At 41.7% G+C, this 21,231-nt stretch overlaps 1 protein-coding gene across 1 annotated transcript in view; it reads right to left on the bottom strand.

Moving 5' to 3' along the window:
- LRP1 (LDL receptor protein 1) overlaps nt 1–21,231 on the bottom strand; it is a 335,280-nt gene that overhangs the window by 1,027 nt on the left and 313,022 nt on the right. Inside the window, exons 77-80 of the mRNA XM_080272895.1 lie at nt 14,429–14,689; nt 14,046–14,191; nt 11,611–11,725; nt 11,291–11,473 (exon numbers count right to left, since the gene is read on the bottom strand). Of these exons, the coding sequence (XP_080129021.1) occupies nt 11,291–11,473; nt 11,611–11,725; nt 14,046–14,191; nt 14,429–14,689 (705 nt within the window). The remainder of the gene's footprint in view (nt 1–11,290; nt 11,474–11,610; nt 11,726–14,045; nt 14,192–14,428; nt 14,690–21,231) is intronic.

Below are 21,231 nucleotides of genomic sequence, written 5' to 3'. Positions count from 1 at the left end.
CTAAGTTCTCAAGATGTAGCTACCCATGCCAATGTCGGTTCATCGATGTTGATTTTATCTTCTAAATTCTTGTTGTTGTTGATGTTGCTTTGCCTGATTGAGTAGACCCATTGACCACAGGCAAGCATTCACCCCTGCAGGGTCATCCCATGCAGTGAACCAAGTTCCCATGCGGCTGACGGAGCCTCACCACAACGATGTGTAGGGTTTAGCATGAAGGTTTGGTTCCTGAGTTGACACTGCATTTGGATCTCCCTGCCCAGTTAACAGGGGCACCATAGTTGACTCCATGTCACCCCGTTATTTGGCTATATGCCTGTCACCTAGTACTGTAATGTATTGTAAATGGTTTCTTGGGTTACAGGGTTAGACAAAATCATGAGGCCTATCTCTTAGTGTAGAACCACCTGAAGTGGAAGGAAAAGTAATAAACAGTGACAGGATGGGGAAAACGAAAACAGACACAAAACAAGATTGAGACAGGAAGGAAGAAATAGGCAGCATTACATCAAGTTCCCTTTTCTGTCCAAGTCTGTAATGCAAAAGTTAACCATTACTCCCAGTCCTTCACATATGCAACAGGTCAACTCTGGAACTGTCTTCCTCTGTCTGTATTTCTTACAGTCTGTAACCTCCAGTGAAGCAGTGAATCCAGGCTTCTTGGAATGAATGAATCCCGAAGTTGGCTCCCTGTTATTTTGTTTTTACTCCTTCTTGGATGGAGCAAGCTTTGTGGATTTCTATCCTTTGGTTCCTTCTTCCTTGGTTTAAAAAAAAGAAAAAAAAAAAAAAAAAAGAAGAAGAAGAAGGATGATGGATGCACCCCATCTACCACCTACCTTTCAAGTAATATATGTAACCTAAATTCAAGGCAATGTCTTGGAAACAGTAGTATCTATTTGGGCGCTACATTAGGAAGGGCTTGTAAATATATAGTATTCCACACTTCTTAGCTTGAAACTCACTTTCTGTCAGCTGTACAAAGATTTAAAAGACATTTTGCATACCAGATCTGTCCAAAAAGAAACCAAACTTTTTAAATAGTGCATCAACTAGTCAGTGTAGCATGATCACGAGATCATGATGGGAGCACTGTGTAGTGGCAACTTTGATCTTTAGTAAGATAGTACAGTAGTCTTTGTCACGTCACTTAGTCATTGAGGTACGTTCACTCAAATGAACGTGTGTTTAGTGCACTCGACAAGTATTCTTCTATCTCTTTTTGGCAACTATCCAGGGTGGATTTAAGTTGGGGGTAAGGGAGTCCACAGGGTACAAATCCAGAGAGTCAGGCATCTGGGGTTCGTCTTGTGCTTCACCAGAAAGTCACGGATAAGGAGCAATGCTTGAAGAGGTGCATTGTCATGGTGCAGCATCCTGGTTTTGTTTGTCCATGCCTCAGGCTTCTTCCTTTACACTGCCTCCCTCAAAAGCTTCAGGACATCCAAGTAAACTCTTTATTGACTGTGTGACCACTTTGAACAAACTTATAATGAATGATGTCTTTCCAGTCCAAAAAGACGTCTGACTTACATTTTTTGGTTCCGGTGATGTTCCAACCCACTGTGATGACTGTCCTTTTCTTTTGACATCATAACCATACACTCACGTTTCATCACCTGTTATGACATTTTTCAGAGTGTTTTCATTAGCATTTGAACAGTCAAAAAGTTCCTGACTGACTAACTGAGAGTATTCAGCATACGTGGCACAAATTCTGCAGTAACGTGATGCATCCTACAGCTCTTTGGTTAAATTGTGTAGCACGAACTTTTACAGATGCCTACTTCCTCGGAAGCTTCATGGACAGTCAGGCGACAATTCTCATGGATCACGGCATGCACTTTCTCAGTGTGATCATCACTGCTTGACATGGAAGGCCATCCAGATTTAGGATTGTCTTTGGCGGATGTTCTTCCCAATTCGAACCACTGGAATCACATGTGACATTGCATACAGCTCAAACAATCCTCCCCATAAGCCTGTTGCAACATTTGAAAAGTCTCTTTAAAATTTTTCCTAGTTGGATGCAGAATTTCACACACATGTTGCTCTTCAAGATCCTCCATTGTTCAACTTGCAACAAATCACCAAGTGAACTAAACACACTTTCACTCAAATATGTGTACCTCGATGACTAAGTGACATGGCACGATGTGGCTAATGTTAGACTTAAGTGCAAAGTCACTGCTATGCTGCACTCTCATCGTGTTCACACTACCTTAGCTACTTGATGTGCTGTTCAAAAAGTTTTTTTCTTTTTGGACAGACCTTGTACGTAGTGAGCTGAAAGCACTGTTCTTTTCAGATGTATAGCAGAACGGCGATGAATCACTCACTTCAACAGCACTTATGGTAGAAGGAGTGCGTAAATAACATTATTTTCCCCTTGAGGTTTGCCTCCAGAAGCTTTTCCACAAGTCCACTATATTTCCTTGAATACACTGTGGAAAGTGGGATGCTTAAAATTAATGATAACTTTACAAAAGTGTCTTTTCCACTACATGAAGACATCCCTGATCAATGCAGTAAATATTTGTTACCAGCACAAAGGATGCACCTGTATAGGAAAAAGGTTAAGGTATAGTTAATAGTGACTGAATAATGATTTGAGCTATTTCTATCACTGAACTAATTGTCATTACTTTGTAGGGAAATCAAGAGCTTTAAAGTTCCAATATCCCAGGTACAAAGAGTAGGAGTGCTATAGGATGAGCCTGATTACTTGTAGTGAATAACTAATCATTCCATTCATCTGGTGAAGAGGAAGAGAGGGAGGGAATACTGTTTACAAGATACAGAGTAAAAAGTACAACACCAAAAGACTGTCAAGGAATATGAGGGGAGGAACATTTAGATGACTAATAAAGGGATCTGATCAGAGACTAGTGGTAGAAATAAAGGATAACACTACAAAAAAGGGGAAAATGAGATGGCTTATCATGGAAAATATCTGCTTTGTAAGGTAATGGAAGATAAAATACAGTTGACTCACCTTTTACATGTGTTTATGTATACTGACTTGCACTGTAACTTTGCTCTAACACTGGTGCAATGGCTGACTTTTAAAAAATGTTTGTGTATAAATTATTTTTATGTAGGTTTCAACATGGAAAAACAGCTCAGGTCTGACTAATTTATTTTTCATTTTTCATTCATTGCCAGACGCCATGTATCCCAAACGGGGTGGCCAACGGCATAGAGTTAATTGTTTTACAGGGAGGGGCACTAATCCTCCACCAACCCCACTTGACACTAATTTATTGATTATGCAAATTGTATGACATTGTTCTTCCTGTTAGGTGGTGAAGTTGGTGGCTGGGAGTGAGACTCTTTTTAGCCTCTCTTAGCAGTAATAGACTTGTTTCCCTGTAATATAGTTTTGTTCCACTCACATGTTCTCTCCTTAGTCACCTCTTTTGACTTGCATATTTACATGCAAATTCATAACGCATGCACACACGTGCATGCAAACAGCTGTCACAGTGAATGGTGGTGCATTTGGAGAGCTGTGCCAAACACCTTCATTCATCCTAGAATGTGTAGCAGTATTTTTTTTTATTTTTTTATAAGGATACTGTATTGTGTAGTCTCTCTTACCGAAATCAAATTAACGTCAACATTTTTTTGTAAGAAGGCAAGAGATTGGATTCGAACATAGCCATCATGAATATCAGGTGTAAACAACACCCATTGCCATACCAGTCATTTGAATTTAAGGAATTTGAAGGTGAGAAGGATATTAAAGGTATGGGGAAAAAAAAAATTGTGTTGGAAAAATAACTGAAAGTTGCAGGAGCTGAAAGGGAAGGACAATAGAGGAGGGAGGAGTGATTGATAAGAGGGAGTTTGATTGATGGATATACGATCATCTGTATCTATCTATCTATTGCCAGACGCCTCAATCCCGTTCGGGATGGCCACAAACAAATCGCCTCCACGTCGCCCTGTCCCCCGCCATTTCACTGCCCCGCTCCCAACTCACACCCCTCTCTCTCATATACCTCTCCACTCCATCCCTCCATCTCATCCTCGGCCTCCCCCTCCCTCTTCCCCCTCCACCTCACTCACATACACTCTCTTCATCAGTCTTTCACCCTCCATCCTCTCCACATGGCCAAACCACCTCAGTGTATTCCTCATAATGCTTCCTATCACATCCACATCCACACCACAACGCTCCTTGATATCCTCATTTGTCAGCCTGTCTCTCCATGTGACTCCACAGTCTCCTCCTAAATAACTCATTTCCACTGCTCCCACTCTTGACTTGTGTCCTTCCAGCAACGTCCAAGCTTCATTTCCATATGTTAGAGTTGGTATCACAACACTGTCATGTAGTAACCTTTCCACTTCCATGCTCACTTCCCTGCTTCTTATCACTGCTTTCACGGAACCAGCAACCTTTCTTCCCTGCTGCACCCATTCAAGCACTTCACCCTCCAAACCTCCATCCTTACTCATCACACTACCCAGATACTTAAACGTACTCACATTTTCCAATTCCTCACCATCCAACCTTGCTGTACATTCACTGACTTCATCTCTCTCAGAGAGCTGTGCATACATGATTATGTAGCATTTAATTAAATGTAAGAAGGCACTGACAAGGATGAAACGGGATATTTATAAAAAAAAAAAAAAATGGGGATACAGTCAGGAAATTGGGACATGTGTAGCCATTCTATAGGTGAACACCTAATTTATTTATATGGTTACTTTTGATGCTGCCACTTCCTTGTTTCAGTACAAACTGTAAAGTGTAAGTCAACTGTACAATGACTGGAACAAAAGGGCTATTTGAGGGTCATGCAGGAAACCCTATGAACCTTAAACACTTTTCAAAGACCAAATGGAAACTTACGACACCCATACATGTGGGATACGCCATATGAGGAGACCTACAGAGAAAAATTGTATGGCTATTAATTGCTTTCAAAATGTAGAAATATCAAATGACAACAGTCAACAGTTCTCCTGGCACACATAGTGGGAAATAAATGAATATATAGATACATAATACAGTGGAATCTCCTGAATCATGAGATTCTATATAGGGGATTCATAATATGTGACAGCATCATGTAAGTTTGCAACATCAGTAAACTGAGGAAATTACACGAAATTTGCGGATGCAGCCATAAAAAATGACACTTTTCCGATGCCTCGTGTAATGTGTGCCACCATTACCTCAAGTCCACGCATCTAGCTGGGCATAAACCAATCTTAGTCAGGGATAACTCTTACTAAACCAAACATATTCAGGCATAGCTCATACTATAAGCCAATCACAGCACTTCTTTCCCATGCCAAGCATAAAAGTTGTTAATGTTCACTGGTGCCCAGTTTGATGTAGGTTTGGGGATAAGAGAGGCAACTTTTCCAAGATGACAGACCCAAAAGTAATTTTCCCCATAAGACTGGGTATTTCTAAATCGCAGAATTCTCAAATCGTGGCATGTGTGCAGTCTCATAAGACCAGGATTTAGGAGATTCCTTTGTACATGGAACCATAATAACCAAAATGAGAAAGGAAAAATGTTGGAAATCTGCATTAGCCATCTTCCCTGGCTGCAAGTACTGTAGTTCGTTGAATACAGTACAGTATGTAAGTAAACTGCCTCCTCTTTAACCCAGCATAATTGTGCACTGCATCTAACTTACTTTTTATTTTTTACAAAAAAACATACAATCCTATTAATTTTTTATTATTATTTTTTTTTTACCACAGTATATGAGTAAGTAAGCATTGTAAGATGCTGATTATTAAAGCAGATTAATTCCCTATACATTCATGAAGGCTTCTGAAATATTAAGAAATAAAAAAGATACTGCAGTATATCCCTTTGGAGAGATTTCTGAAAAATAATAGGTTATTATATCTTTCATTTATTCCTTCAATAAAAGAGATCTTTCTTTGTTGAATATCATCAGAAAACAGCAAGAATAAACTAAAATGCCATACTTAAAAATAACAATGCTAAGTTTGGTAGTATATGTAATACTGTATTTGTTGAATATCATCAGAAAACAGTAAGAATAAATTAAAATGTCATACCTAAAATAACAGTGCTAAGTTTGTTAGTGCTGTACTACTGATTATTAAACTAGTGAAGGTACTAGTGAAGGTAAAAGTTTTTCCATTATTTTGAACCCCTTGAGGCATTTGTTGTTTTTTGTCGCAACTAGGCATGCTCTGTCAAGAAAGATTTGTGTTGTTTCCAATGTAAGAGTGATAATCACAGTCCCTCCCATCCTCCCTCCCTATTTCTCTATGTAGCAAAGTCAGTGATGTAAATAAGTTCAGATTCTGAATATTACAGTCAAGTCGCCTAATCCGTGGCAATTAGAGGCTGGTACCTACCCGCAGATTATGAATTTCGTGGTTTACAAAGTTAAGAACCAATGGGAAAAAATGATATTTAGTCTGAACCCTCATGGAACCCCCATACAGCACCCTACCTACACCTAACTAGCCAACAGCAAACACAAACAGTCTTAAAATAGAAATATTCAGTGCATGTATTTAATGGAAATAAACAATAATTAAGTGGACTCATTCAGGCCGTACTCCCTGGCCAAGTGTGCAAACTTCTCTCTTTTCTCCACTCAATGAATAACGCCCAAATGCTGCTGGTAGGTTAGAGAGGAACCTTTTTCTTGGACCCCCGCTGGGTCAAACATCACCTTGGCAGGTTGGGGGTCATCTATAACAGAGCCCAGAGAGAAGTAACCTTGACAAAAAAAAAAAGGCCAGGTAGCGCTCAGAACTCACGGGGGAACACATATACAGGTGTTCCTCCTCTAACGCGCTTTGCTGTAGCGCAATATTGCTCTAATGCGGCAGCGATTTTACGGAAGGAAATAAACATTCTAACACGGGCACAGTTAGCGTAATGAGGTAATTTGAACTGGGCAGGCTGTGATGCAGTGGATTTTAGTGTGTGTTCTCCCCCTCTACTTCATCTCTGGTGACATATGTCTGTTCTTCTCACATAAGGTACAGTACAATAAATAAAAAAGTCTTATATTTTCCTAATGTATCTTTTATAACCATATTAATGCCTTTAGAAGGTTTAAACTGGGGGGTATAAAAAATTTTTGCACCACAAGGGGGGAAAAGGTGGACTTTGGGCAGGTGCGGAAGGAAATAAGGGTTTTCAAGAGTTCGTCGTTTCGTTTTGTTTTGTTTTTAAAGGCTCCAACATGCTTGTATGTGTCGGCCTTGGTCACCTAATGGCGGCTCTCCACGCTGCACGATCTATTGCAGCCTCCATGTTCAGTCCCTTAACCCTAAGGTCACACTTAATGACCTCGTCCCATGTCTTTCTCGGTCTACCCCTCATAACCCCATCCCCAATATTAACACTTCTCACCTTCCTCACCCAATTATCATCCCCCATCCTCTCCACATGTCCAAACCACCTCAATCTACCTCTCCTCATCACAACACCAATACACTCCAGTCCCATCCTACCTCTCAACTCTTCCATTGTAAACCCAGCCCCTCCAGGCCTTGGACGCAGGGACGCACTGCACATCCACCTGATCATTGTCATTTCTGTACGTCTGAGCTGGCGAATATTTTCCTTCTTCACTGCCCAGGTCTCACTGCCATACAGCATTACACTCCTAACACATGCTGCATACAAAGACACCTTAGCACGTAGGGAGAGCCCTCTCAATGTCAGGAGAGGCAAGAGCTCCCTGAATTTCTTCCAACCACTTCTCACCCTAGCCACAGAGCTAGCTCCAGCCCCACCTCCAGCACACAACATGTCTCCTAAATAACAAAACTCTTCCACACACTCAAGAGATCCACCAACGAGTTCAATCTAAAGCGATATTTGCCTAACGCGAGGTCGGTGTGGAAGCAAATGCCCATGTTAGGGAAGGAACACCTGTAGTTGGTGGTTGGTGGGACGGGAGGTAAACAAAATACAATATGGTGGCTGTGATGTGCACACTTGCCACCAGGACCAGGCTGTGATTGGCTGCTGGGTCTAGGTTGTCTGTGATTGGCTAGCAGCCACGGAATACATCATGGGTGCCCAGATATTATAAATCTCCTCGGAAATGAGTCACTTTGGAACCTAGGAACTGCATTTTTCAGTTTTTTTCCTCGGAATAAAATAAATAGGGATTGGTTGGACAAAGTACCGCGGATTACAAATCCACGACTTACAGATACGCTAAATAGGCGACTTGACTGTATGTGCTTTGAATGTAGGCTTCAGTGCCATGAATTCTCTGTACCAGTCTCTCATGGAATTTTTGTCCTTGTAGAATATACTGTACTGGGAAGGCATGCTAGAGCCTGATGGGGTTAAAATTGCACAAGCATAACCAATATAAAGATGAACATGCAGTATAAGGGTGTGTTTTCCTGGTAATGTAAGACCACTCCACCGAAGAATACTATCCAGTAATTCTCAGACTGCTGCATAAACACTAACAGTGATTTAGGGGCCAGGGTAGGGCAGGATAAACAAGGGGAGTAGGGGATTAGAGCTAAGCACAAATCTACTGCAAAAACATATGGGTGAAACTATAATGTTTTTCAGTCACTTATATTGTTTATTTGTAGCCCCCTTTACCCCTCATCCCAGATTCTTCCTCTGATAATTTTAAAAATGCACCTGTGGAATAGTCATCTAGCTTGGTATAACTGTAAAACTCCACACGTACAGATGAGAGAGAAAGATTTTGCAAGGCCAAAATGGTAGGGTTATTAGTGCCTGGAGTGCTTTGTAGTCACTCCTTGTTTTTCACTGTTTTTATTTTGTTGATTTTGGTTTTTGACATATGAGTAAACCATCATGAAATACACAAGTTTAAGGTGTATTTTGGGGTGATTTACCAAAGTCTGTTGTTAAACCATCCAATAGTACACTTTAAACACTTAGGTTGTAATAGCTAACGATGTTTTTGGTGATCTACAAAGGGTTTTTAGTGAGTCACATAGTTAAATGGCTGTTCTTTTAAATGGGTTTTCATTATCTAGGGATTTTCACTATTCATGGGTGTGTCTCTTCCCTAATACCCACGTGAATGATGGATGACTATGCAGTATATCCATACTGTATCTAGATTAGGCTTCCTTATTTCCTAATCACTCCAGTCAGTACGAAAATCATTTTGACCTGGGTTAACAACATTTGCCAATTGCCTAAACCTTCATTTTCTACCTGACAATTATTATGAGAGGGAAAAACCACTTGATGAATATTGTACTTTCATTCTTGGAAGATTTAACCCTCCCCCCCTTTTTTTTTTTTTCATCATACATCACTGACTCTCCACATGTCTGTTATCTGTTATCAGTGCAAAAACATTTGTAAAAGACAAGCCTATGGCTGTCTTTCTGCACTGTGAATAAAGAAAAATATGATTTATATAATTTTATTATTGGTCGTGTAAGTTGATGCTCATGTTTAATACTACTTAGGAAAACAGAAGTAGAACTTAATGAGGTTTCCAGTGCTGGTTTATTTTTTTAGATAGTTATTTATTTTTTATGCAGCACAATAGTTCACAAGGGGAAAGAAAAAAATTATACATTGGTAGAGCATGACAACTGATCTAGTAGCTTCTGATGTCTCTCCTGTGACTCTGGGAAGGAGTAGAATGTTGCTTATAGTTTTTAATTTTGTGCCACTTATGCGCCACCCTGACATTGGAATATGATGTAAATTAATTGAAAAATTTTCTTGAACAATTTGGATGAATATGATGACACCCACGGTAGTGTACCTTCTGCAATGCCAGCATTACATTCCACAAAAGGGTTAAAATGACTGGCACTCAGTTTAGTGCAGTAGTAATTAAACTTCCATGGGCATTCCATGTGTTAGATGTATTTGATACAATTTCTTTATTTCCAAAAGTCCTTCAGAATGAGAGAGAGAGGACATGAAAGAGAACCTCTTGTACAGTATCTATGTTGCCACTCTTGTTGAAGATCATAGAGAGGACTATAGTTGATCAACTCCTTCCACTATTAAAATGAAACAAAATCATTCCCCCCATTCAGTCAGCATTTAGAAAATATCACTCAATTGAAACTGTGTCAAGAAAGATTCATTATGACTTGGCAGTGCACACTTAGAGTGGAATATCCTCTCTCTGTGTCGTGCTAGATCCGTCTGTGGCTGTTGTCATACTAGATAATGAGCAATTGCCCGACAGTCTGCATTTTCATGGTGCTCAGTAACATAACAGACACAACAATACATGACAAATGCAGCTGGGCAGACAAGCCTCATAAACAGAAGTCAGAGACACACGACAATACAAGACAAACGTGGCTGGGTAGACAAGCCTCAGAGACAGAAGTCAGAGACAGCTGATATGTGGGTTGTATGTGGAAGTCTCATTTACAACATTTACAAGGATGGTATGATGAGAGATGGCTGGTGTGTGGGTTGTATGTCGAAGCCCCATTTACATCATTTACAATGATGGTATGATGAGGGGAGGGTTCACATCAGTTTTTTATTTTTGTTTCCAGTGTTTGGCCATCATTGTTAACCAGTATTGATATGATTTTCCTTTTAACTGAAGACATTAAGAGATAAGGGAGCATGATGTAGGCATTGTACTGGTACTGTATATAGTTTTACAGGAACTAAGTTGCTGGAGAGGGATGTCTTAACTTCTGAGAAAAAGAATCCTGTTTAGTGTACAGTATTATAGATAGTTCCTGCATGATAAAAGATGGAGGATTATTTTGCATTAGAGTTTCAGGCTGTATTTCTTCATTAACCATTTACTACTCTGGGTGGTAACCATATAACCAAATTTTGGCACCTGGTGGTTTTGTGGGTAATTATTGCACTCCAGTCGGATTGAGCTGGTGAAGGTTTATATCCAAGGGGTGGTTGGGATTGATTGCTCATGTAATGCCACTCAGGGATGAGTGAGGCTGGTCACTCTCATCTTAAATGTCGGGACCAACTGCCTAGCCCCAGGCTCCTACGCTCTTCATGGGGCAGTGTAGGATTGGATGATGGATGGATGGATGAACAATACAGCAAGTACTGCATGAATAAACTAGTAGAATAGGAGAGAAGGAAAATATTGGGGCAGTAAAATATTGAGGAAGAACTGGTATGCAGATGCTTGACACAAGAGAACATACCTGTATTAATTTACAAGAGGAGGTGACTCGTCAGTTTAAAAATGGGAGGAAGTGGTGCTTCGGCATGGACTGATATTGCAGGCACAGAGGGAAGGCAAGAAGGGATGTGCCAAATGGTAAAAGACTTGGGATGTGCATTGGATATCTTACGGAATCATGCAAGGCGAAGACTAGACTAGGGTCATCTGCTTGGTCATCTGAAGCGTGCAGATACATGGGGTTGGTCATCTCCACAGTGCCCCCATTCTCTTCCAGACGTACATGGCTGATTCCTTTTCCCCTTTGCCGCCGCCATGCCCACGCCACTCCCACACCTATTAGCACCACCAGTGCCTGGGAATTAAATAACACTGTGATACAGATCAAGAAGGACAGCATATGAAGGGAGATACCGTATATGTAAAGCATCAAACATCCATGCAACCAAACACCAGCTTACATTATACCTCAGTGAGCATAACACAACTTACTGCAACTAGGATTCCAATGACAATGGTGGCAGAGGTGGAAGTGGTTTCCATGGTGTTGACAGCATGCATTTCTTCAGAGATCTCACACCTCATTCCCGAGTAGCCATCTGAACATCTGGGTATAGCCAATGCGAGAATGAATTAATAGATAAGTAAATTAATAATATATAAACAGTAAAAGTCCTGTAATCCAAATTGCAGGGGACCGAGGGTCTTTCAGACTAGTGTGTGTGTGTGTGTGTGTGTGTGTGTGTGTGTGTGTGTGTGTGTGTGTGTGTGTGTGTTTGTTTTTGACAGTTTGGAGGGACCTTTAAGAACAGTAGAAATATGTACATGATCATTAAATAAGCACTTAAAATCATATGGGTTATTGTTTTATTAATTGGAAAAGCATAGAAATGTTGATGAATAGTTGCAGGTAGGTACATCCAAGTCCAAGGGCAAGTCCAAGTCAGATAGATCCTGAAATTTAAAAAAAAAAAAAAAATCGGAGTATTGGGATATTCGGATTATTGGTGGTCGGAATGGAGGGTTTTTACTGTGTATATATATATATATATAAGGCCTCACGTGCAAGAGTATACCCATACACCATTTTTTAAAAGTGGCAGAAATCGCATTTAAAGTTTTTACAACTTTGAAGAACGATACTGCAAAAACTATTATACCTAGGATAATGGCGTTTACATCATTTTAAAGCTGATTGTCTACTTTATCCAAAAGCTTTTTAGTAAAGGTACTATTGTGTTTACTCAAAAAAAAAAGAAAAAATAATTGACATATTAGCAGACAGTGCTGCTACTTTTATGCAGAAACTAGTACCGCAGGCCAATAGCTAGTGAGTTCCATTATGTTGTAAGATGAAGTTGAATGTCTGTAGAGTTGTTGGTTATGAATTTGCCTGGTTATTGTCATAAAAAGTAAGTTTTATAAATTTTTCAAGAAAATTATCAATAGGCAGCATTTTTTTTTACCTGGTCCTCGTTGTTCTGTGTTTTTATGTGAACACTAGACGCTTTACATCTGTTAAATGCAATAACAAACAAATAACACAAATAATACTAGGAATAATGATGTTTTACATTAATAATCTTATTAATGAATACAGTGGTTGCGCTTGATAGGGGGTGGCGATGTAAACCCAATGTTATTTCTATGGGTTTTCACCCTTACGTCTTGGGTCATACATCACATCCACCAAGTCCACATGAAAGTACATAATCTGAGGGACTGTGAGATAGCGTTATCTCAATTTTCGACAAGGTGGTTCATGGGGATACTCTTCCATGTGGGGCCTCATATATATATATATATATATATATATATATATATATATATATATATATATATATATATATATATATATATATATATATACTGTATATACATATATATGTATATATATCGGTAGAGAGGCGACCTGCAGTCCTAATGGACCCAGGATCGAATCCCGGCTGGGGCAGGGAACAGTTTAAGGATTTGAATTTCCTGAGAAGCAGACTTTCCTGATCTACCAGATGACCTGCCGACATGTCGTAAAAGTACCCCCGCTAATACCAGTACATCAGTCCTGTATGAGACAGCCCTAGCATGTATTCAATATGGACGGTGGGTGTTAGCGCCGAAGTGGTGACATGTGGAGGTGTAGGAGGACTACTGGGCCTTGGGATAGGCCACTGCCCCCAAGAAATAGGCCCTGAGCCTTTGCCCAGAGTCGGACACATAAAAAAAAAAAAAAAAAAAAAGTATATATTTTTTCTAATATTTTTTTCTAAGTATTGGAAAACTGATGCACACGGGATGTACATGTAAACAAACACTGATGCAGTGAATGGGTAAAAAAAAAAAAAAATAATAATAATGGTTTCTGTAATATTTGCACACTACATTATTAAAACTAACCTAATCATGGTCTGACCACTGTCTAACCATTAGCTTAAGGTTTGCTCAGAGTCCACAAAAACTCTGTATAAACTCATCATTTATATAACATTTGAGAGGCCATTAAATCAAACCAGACCTTGGGCTAATCACCACCCAGCCATTAGCTAGAGGCTTGCTAATATGTGGGCTGGTGCCAGTAGGTTTCTAAATTTTAGGTTAGGTAGAATACTGGGGAAATTCTTCTTTGTTAAGGACCATTTATAACCTCTGCAAGCAGTTACCTATTTCACATCAGTGGTTGATAACTAAGTGGCACATGGTGGAATCTTGTGAGTCAGGAAAGATTATCTTTGACAAAAATGTACTAAGTTATTTCATAACTTCAAATGCAGTGCCCATATCAAATAACTTTCAGGAGTGGCAATTCTCAGTAGAATTCGGGTGTCCCAAAGAGGCATCAGGAAGTGTACAAGCAGGAATCAAGAGCTGATATTGATAATGGTATAATACCCAGTTCTAAGTCGTAGAATCACAAGGCTTCCAAGACTTACTTGCAGGTGGGGAGGAGGTTGGGGTCAGGGTTGAGAATACAAGTGCCACCACTGAAGCACCAGGTAGAGTCACATTTTGTAGGCATCCCGCAGTTCTCACCACCCCATCCATCCTCACAGAAGCACTTTGCGACACTATACACCATCTGCAGTGAGTTGTGCCAAGTCATTACAGATATAGAATGTGTTAACTGGTACTTCTCTTATAGCATACATTATAGTTTGCTGGTATTATACAGAGTGGCAAATTTACTTTAAAACATTGAATCAGTAACTCTGCAATCTCACAGATAGTGTTCATCTCATACTGAGATACAAAGTTTGATGTTTGTCACGTAATGCCCTGTACATGAAAAGAATAACCACAAAATTGTCAGCCGTACCTGACAAACTCCACCATTCAGACAGTTAATCTGAGCACAGGGGTTTTTGTCCTCAGTGATGCTATATTGGCAGGCATCTCCCATAAAATTCCCCGGGCATCTGCATATTGCCCGGCCCTTTATCACTTTACAGGATCCTCCATTACGACAGGGGTCTGGCTGGCATGGGCCTGAGGGAGGCAGTGGTTCCATGCATCGGCGTCCTGTGTAGCCATCCTCACAGTCACATACTGCACCATTTTCCGTCACGCGGCAAGAACCCTGCCACAATATATAATAACCTCTAAAGATCATCTCGCATTTATACATAACAAATGGAATGACAGTGCATTCAGGTGTCAAATAATGTGTAAAGATGATTGCTTTAATGGCATTTTATTTCATGCCTACATTTTTTTTTTTTTTTTTAGAGAATGCAAAAGATACTTATGTCATAATACATGCAGAACTTACTTTATGGAGAAGAAATTTCATCCATCCATCCATTCATCATCCAGTCCTACATTGCCCCATGACGAGCGTAGGAGCCCGGGGCTAGGCAGTTAGTCCCGACATTTAAGATGAGAGTGACAGGCCTCACTCACCCCTGAATGACATTACATGAGCAATCAACCCCAACCACCCCTTGGATATAAACCATCACCGGCTCAATCTGACTGGAGCGCAATAATTACCCACTAAACCGTCAGGTGCCAAAATTTGGTTATATGGTTACCACCCAGTGTAGTAAATGGTTTCCTGGTGTACAGGAAACCATTTGGCTTGACACTCAGTGTAGAGTCACCCACAGGCAGAAGGAAGAGGAAAGAATGAAGGAAAGAAAGACAGAAGAGGGAGTGTAAAGTCACCCGTAGGGGCAGAAGGACAAGGAAAGAATGAAGGAAAGAAAGACAGAAGAGGATGGAGGAGAGGAAAGGCCAGACACCCGACAGCAGCACTACATCGAGTGAGTGAATGGTGAGCGCCCCCACCTACCACAAAAATTTTCATTATTGTATTTTCTCCTTTGACAATGAAACTTCTTTGTATGTGTGTGTGTGTATATATAGATAGATAGATGGATAGTGATACAGTATAGGTCCTTTAATCCGACCACCAGTAATATGAATATCCCAATACTGTACTCTGAATTTTTCGAGATGACAGATAATTTTAAGTGAAGTAACAAATTTAAGTGTATTGAGTGCAAATTAAGTGAATTACAGTAAGTTACTATTGAGTGAATTGAGTGTAAACTAAGTGAATCGAGTGGATTTTTCTTTGGGCTGTATGAGTTTTACCTATGGATTTGTCTAGCTTGGACCTGCTCTTGGACTTGGGTGTACCTGCTTGCAGTTATTCAGATACACTTCTATGCATTTCCAGTGAGTTAAAAAATAACCCATATCATTTTAAGTGTTTATTTAATGATAATGTACATATTTCTATTGTTTTCAGAGATCCCTCCCAGTAATATAAAAAAACAATAGTTTGAACGACCCTCGGTCCCCTGCTGTTCAGATTACAGGACTTTTACTGTGTATGTATATATATATCTATCTATCTATCTATCTATCTATCTGTCTGTCTATCTATTGTCAGACGCCTCAATCCCGTTTGGGGTGGCCACAAACAAATCGCCTCTAAGTCGCCCTGTCCCCTGCCATTTCACTGCCCTGCTCCCAACTCACACCCCCCTCATATATCTCTCCACCCCATCCCTCCATCTCATCATATATATCTATATATATATTAGTGGTAGGTGGGGTTGTTCACCATCCACTCACTTGAAGTAGTGCTACTCTTGGGTGTCTGCCCTATCCTCTCCTACATCCTTCTTTCTTTCCATTACCTTCTGTCTTTCTTTCCTTCATTCTGTCCTCATCCTTCTGCCTACAGGTGACTTTACACTCCTTCTTCTGTCTTTCTTTCCTTCATTCTTTCCTCCTCCTTCTGCCTGTGGGTGACTTTACACTGAGTGACAAGCCAAATGGTTTCCTGTACACTAGGAAACCGTTTACTATGCTGGGTGGTAACCATACTACCAAATTTTGGCGCCTAGTGGTTTAGTGGGCAGTTACAGCGCTCCAATCAGATTGAGCTGGTGGAGGTTTATATCCAAGAGGAGGGTGGGGTTTATTGCTCATGTAATGCCACTCAGGGATGAGTGAGGCTGGTCACTCTCATCTTAAATGTCAGGACGAACTTGCTTAGCCCCGGGCTTCTACGCTCCTCATGGGGCAATGTAGGATTGGATGATGATGATGATATATATATATATATATATATATATATATATATATATATATATATGTGTGTGTGTGTGTGTGTGTGTGTGTGTGTGTGTGTGTGTGTATACAGTAATCCCTCCAATATCCGACGGAATAGGACCATAGGCAGGTCCGGATATTGGTCCTGTCTGGATGTTGGGCCCCAGCTTATGGACTTGTACTTATGGACCCTAACTCAGAGAAACACCTATACAACTCCCTCTGGACATGCATAGCACCTATTTAAGACCCAAATCACACCAATAAGGCACATAAATGACTGAAATAAATGCAAAAGAACCATAAAATGAGGGTTTAGAGGTAGATTCATACAATATTAAACATTCTGGTTACTGGCTCCTGGACTAGTACTTATGGACCCTAACCTAGCCTAACTCAGAAAAACACCTTCCTACTGCACATGCATAGCTCCTAACACCCTATTCACATCAATAAAGGACATTAAAGAGTGAAATGAGGTGTTTGAGGTAAGTATAGTATGGAAAATACAGTAGAGTACAGTATGAAACATTCTGCCTAGTTACAGCAAGTCCATGGCCATCTCGATGAATAACCGCCTCCTCTCGGACTCTGACAGTAAGAAGGATTTCCTGAAGCACTTCCAGTACACTCTTCATGAAGTCTTGCACTGAACTTAGTCAATCGCACTCAGAAGTCCGTTCTCTTCACAGTGCACACTCTTGTCTAACTTATGCTCCATTGTAACTTACTAGGTGTTGCACTCTGCACTTTAACTTTTCCCACTCTTCTAACCATTTTCTAAAGCAAAAACAAACAAGTCTATTTACGTTAAATTTTGTTCCAAATTAGTCTTTTCACTCACAACTGTAAATCCTTAACACAACACACTGTTTTTTTCACTGCACAACACTGTAAATTCCCGTGTGGTCTAGTGGAGAAGTTCTTGCAGTTTAATCACTGTCAGAGTCCGAGAGTATCACTGCCAGGTGACCTAGGGGTGCGTCACTGGGTCGTGGTGATGGCGTACCCACTGCAGACGACTCTGAAGACAGATGCAAACTCATGTCAAGTGGTGACTCCACCGTGGCTGATGTGCTGGGCTGTGGCTCGGAGCATGAGGGCCTGTCTTGGGGAGGCAACGGAGTGGAGCCAGGGCTGGGCACAGCGGGGGTCACGGGCCTGAAAAAACTGTCAGTCGTTGATTGACGCAAGGACCGACTATTCTGACGATTGATGATGCGCTGCCTGAAAGCACGGACTTCCTCCACAAGTCCCAAGGGCCCCATCTCCCTGTCGCAGTCCGGGTGTTTCAGGTAGTCCAGAACGAACTCTAGGTGTTCCCGGAGTGCGCTTAGCTTGGGGATGGCTGGAGTAGTGTCATGCTGAGAGGAGTCCGCATCATCGTCGCCGTCCTCGTCGGAATCGTCAAGCTGGGTACTGACACCTGCAACTGAAGACGCGATCTTGATATCAGACAATGTCTGATACCCAGGATCGCCCTCGTCGTCATCCAACCACTCACGCACATCGTCCACATCAACATTGTCGCCATGTGTACATAGCTGTGCATGGAAGTCATCCACGTCAAACCCTAGAAAATCGTACTCCACATTCGTTCCGAGAAGCAGACGAGACCAACCATTTTCTAGAGTCTTGACAGGGACTTCCTTCCATGCACTGGCCCAGTTGTAGATTGCAGACTTGATGTAGCGGCGAAGGTTTTCCAAAGTCCGCTGGCCTCGCGTGTCCCGTCCCTCCCTGCGCTCGTCCTCGTCCTCGAGAACAACCATCACTTCGTCCAGGAACTTCCGGCGGTATAGGTGCTTTGTTGTCACGATCACGTCTTGGTCCATTGGTTGGATGAGAGCAGTTGTATTAGGTGGCAGAAACATGCACCTAATCCAGCCATTCTCAGCCACCAAGTCCTTGTTGCATGGGTGGGCAGGTGCATTGTCGAGGAGAAGGAGGGCCTTTACCTGGACGCGCGGGATTCCCAGTGTCTTCGTCTGGTAGTTGATGAGCTCCTTGACGAAGTGGCGGTGGAACCGGTCTTTGAAGATCTGGGCTGTAAACCATGCCTTCAAAGAATGGTACCAGATGACAGGAAGGACATCCATCACCCCACGAAGACACTGAGGCTGCTTTGCACGGCCAACAATAACGGGCTTAAGCCGGTGCATGCCGTTAGCATTGGCACAACACAAAGCAGATATCCGTTGCTTGGAGAGCTTGCGGCCAGGTACACGCTTCTCCGTCTCCTCAGCTAGAGTGTTCGTTGGCAAAGAGTGATAGAATAAACCAGTTTCGTCAGCATTGTAGACTTGACCGAGAATGAGGCCCTCCCTGTCGATCAAGCCCTTCACCTTGTGCCGAAACTCGTCAACTCCATCCTCGTTAGCGTCCAAAGCTTCGCCATGGGCTTTACGGTTGGTAAGGCCATGCTGTAACTTGAACGCGAAGAGCCAACCCTCGGATGCCTTGAAGTCTAGGGCGTCGTGAAGCCTGGCGAACTTCTCAGCAGCAGCCTTCAGCTCCGTTCCATGTACCATCACACCAGCAGCACGTTGCTGTTGATACCAAATCAACGTGGAGCGGTCGATTTCAGCAAACTTGGGAGTAAACATCACCTTTCTCTCCACGTTGCGTTTGCTTCTCGATGAGAAGTCAGCCGTGTACTGCATGAGTTTGTCTCAGGATCTCTTGATATCAAACAAAGTAGATCGGGCCAGGTTGAACTCGCGGAGGATGCGGGAAGAAGACCACCCGGCATCTACTTTCTCCAATATCTTCCGTTTCTTCTCCAGAGTCAACACCACTCTCTTCCTCTTCTCAGGCGGCGGGGCCATCATCACACACACTAATAAGAGGCCCGAGAGCAGCAGGAGTGCCTGCAGCAGGTAAGGAATCACCACAAAAGCGAGCACGTGGGCAGCCATGACGACCAGTGTGCACTCGCGACGAGAGAGAGGCGGAAAATGGGGAGGATGCAGCTGGGCTCTATCGGACATTGGAGGAATGATGCGCCACAACAATGCTGTCCCACACCGCGCGCGGCAAGTTCAAATTACGGGTGGGAATTTTTTTTTTTTTTTTTTTTTTTTTTTTTTTTTTTTGAGAATGTTGGATCCCGGGACGATTATGTCCGGTTAGTGGGGGTGTTTGGATATTGAGCGTTCGGATATTAGAGGGATTACTTATATATATATATATATATATATATATATATATATACAGTACCCTCGCGTCCAACACAGTAATATTGTCATGCATTGGTCCCGTGTTGGACCAAAAACGTGTTGGACAAACAACAGAGCTTATGGGGAAAAATGAATTATGTCAGCAACCCTAGGAAAAGTCACCTTACAGTATATACCTACCATATACCTATACATATATTAGTACTGCTGTAATTATAGTGAATGGTACTGTACTATGAATGATAACTAACCTTTTAGGATAGTGTTGGTGGGCTTGTTGGGAATGGAAGGCGGTATCCGAGGCTGTATGTAGTCCTACTGGGTCCCCGGAGGATGGCTGCTGGCATCACTAGTGGGTAATGGCTGCTGCTCCTCCTCAACCTCCCTCATAAATCCTTCGAAATTCCTCTCCCCTTTCTTCTGCCTCTTGATGAATTCTAGCTTGGTGGCCTGTGGGAGGTGCTGCCACTTCTTGGGGTTCTCAGAAGGCTTCCTAGGCATTGTGAGCAGGGTAAAATGCAGTAGCAAGGGCAGAAAATGCAGCAAGAAAAAAGCACCATCCAATGCGAATTATGTGACTGAGTGGTGCTGTGGTGGAAGAAATTTAAACAAAACATCACATGAGAGCAGAAGCATTTTTCATTGGGCGACATCACGATCACGTCACGATAGTGGGCGGGGGAGGCTACTTGATCGGAAGTTTTGATTGGTTCTCAGCATCACGGGAACGTCCAGTATGACTGTGTTGGACCAGGGGTGATCGTGCTAGAGACGAACTCTGCAGATTTCACCCACTTCTCGGAGCTCCGTCAGTGTTATGCTTACGCACCCGTTTTACAGTACTGTACTTAAATTGTACTAATTTTTTGCTCTCCGTGCTGGACGCGAATCGTGCTGGACAAACGCGTGTTGGACGCGAGGGTACTGTATATATATACTGTATATGTATTATTTATATATATATATTCATTAATTCATTGCCAGATGCCATGTATCCCAGATGGGGTGGCCAATGGCTTAGAGTTAATTGTTTTACAGGGAGGGGCACTAATCCTCCACCAACCCCACTTGACACGTAAATATATATATATATATATATATATATATATATATATATATATGAGGCCCCGCGTGCAAGAGTATCCCCATGCACCATCTTGTCGAAAATTGAGATAACGCTATCTCACAGTCCCTCAGATTATGTACTTTCATGTGGACTTGGTGGATGTGATGTATGACCCAAGACGTAAGGGTGAAAACCCAAAGAAATAACATTGGGTTTACATCGCCACCCCCTATCAAGCGCAACCACTGTATTCATTAATAAGATTATTAATCTAAAACATCATTATTCCTAGTATTATTTGTGTTATTT

The sequence above is a fragment of the Coenobita brevimanus genome, chromosome 6 (assembly GCF_032717465.1).
Source record: "Coenobita brevimanus isolate Jiangsu-jjx chromosome 6, ASM3271746v2, whole genome shotgun sequence".
NCBI lineage: Eukaryota > Metazoa > Arthropoda > Malacostraca > Decapoda > Coenobitidae > Coenobita > Coenobita brevimanus.
Note: the sequence above shows the minus strand (reverse complement) of the source record. Positions and strands in the feature narration are given on the sequence as shown.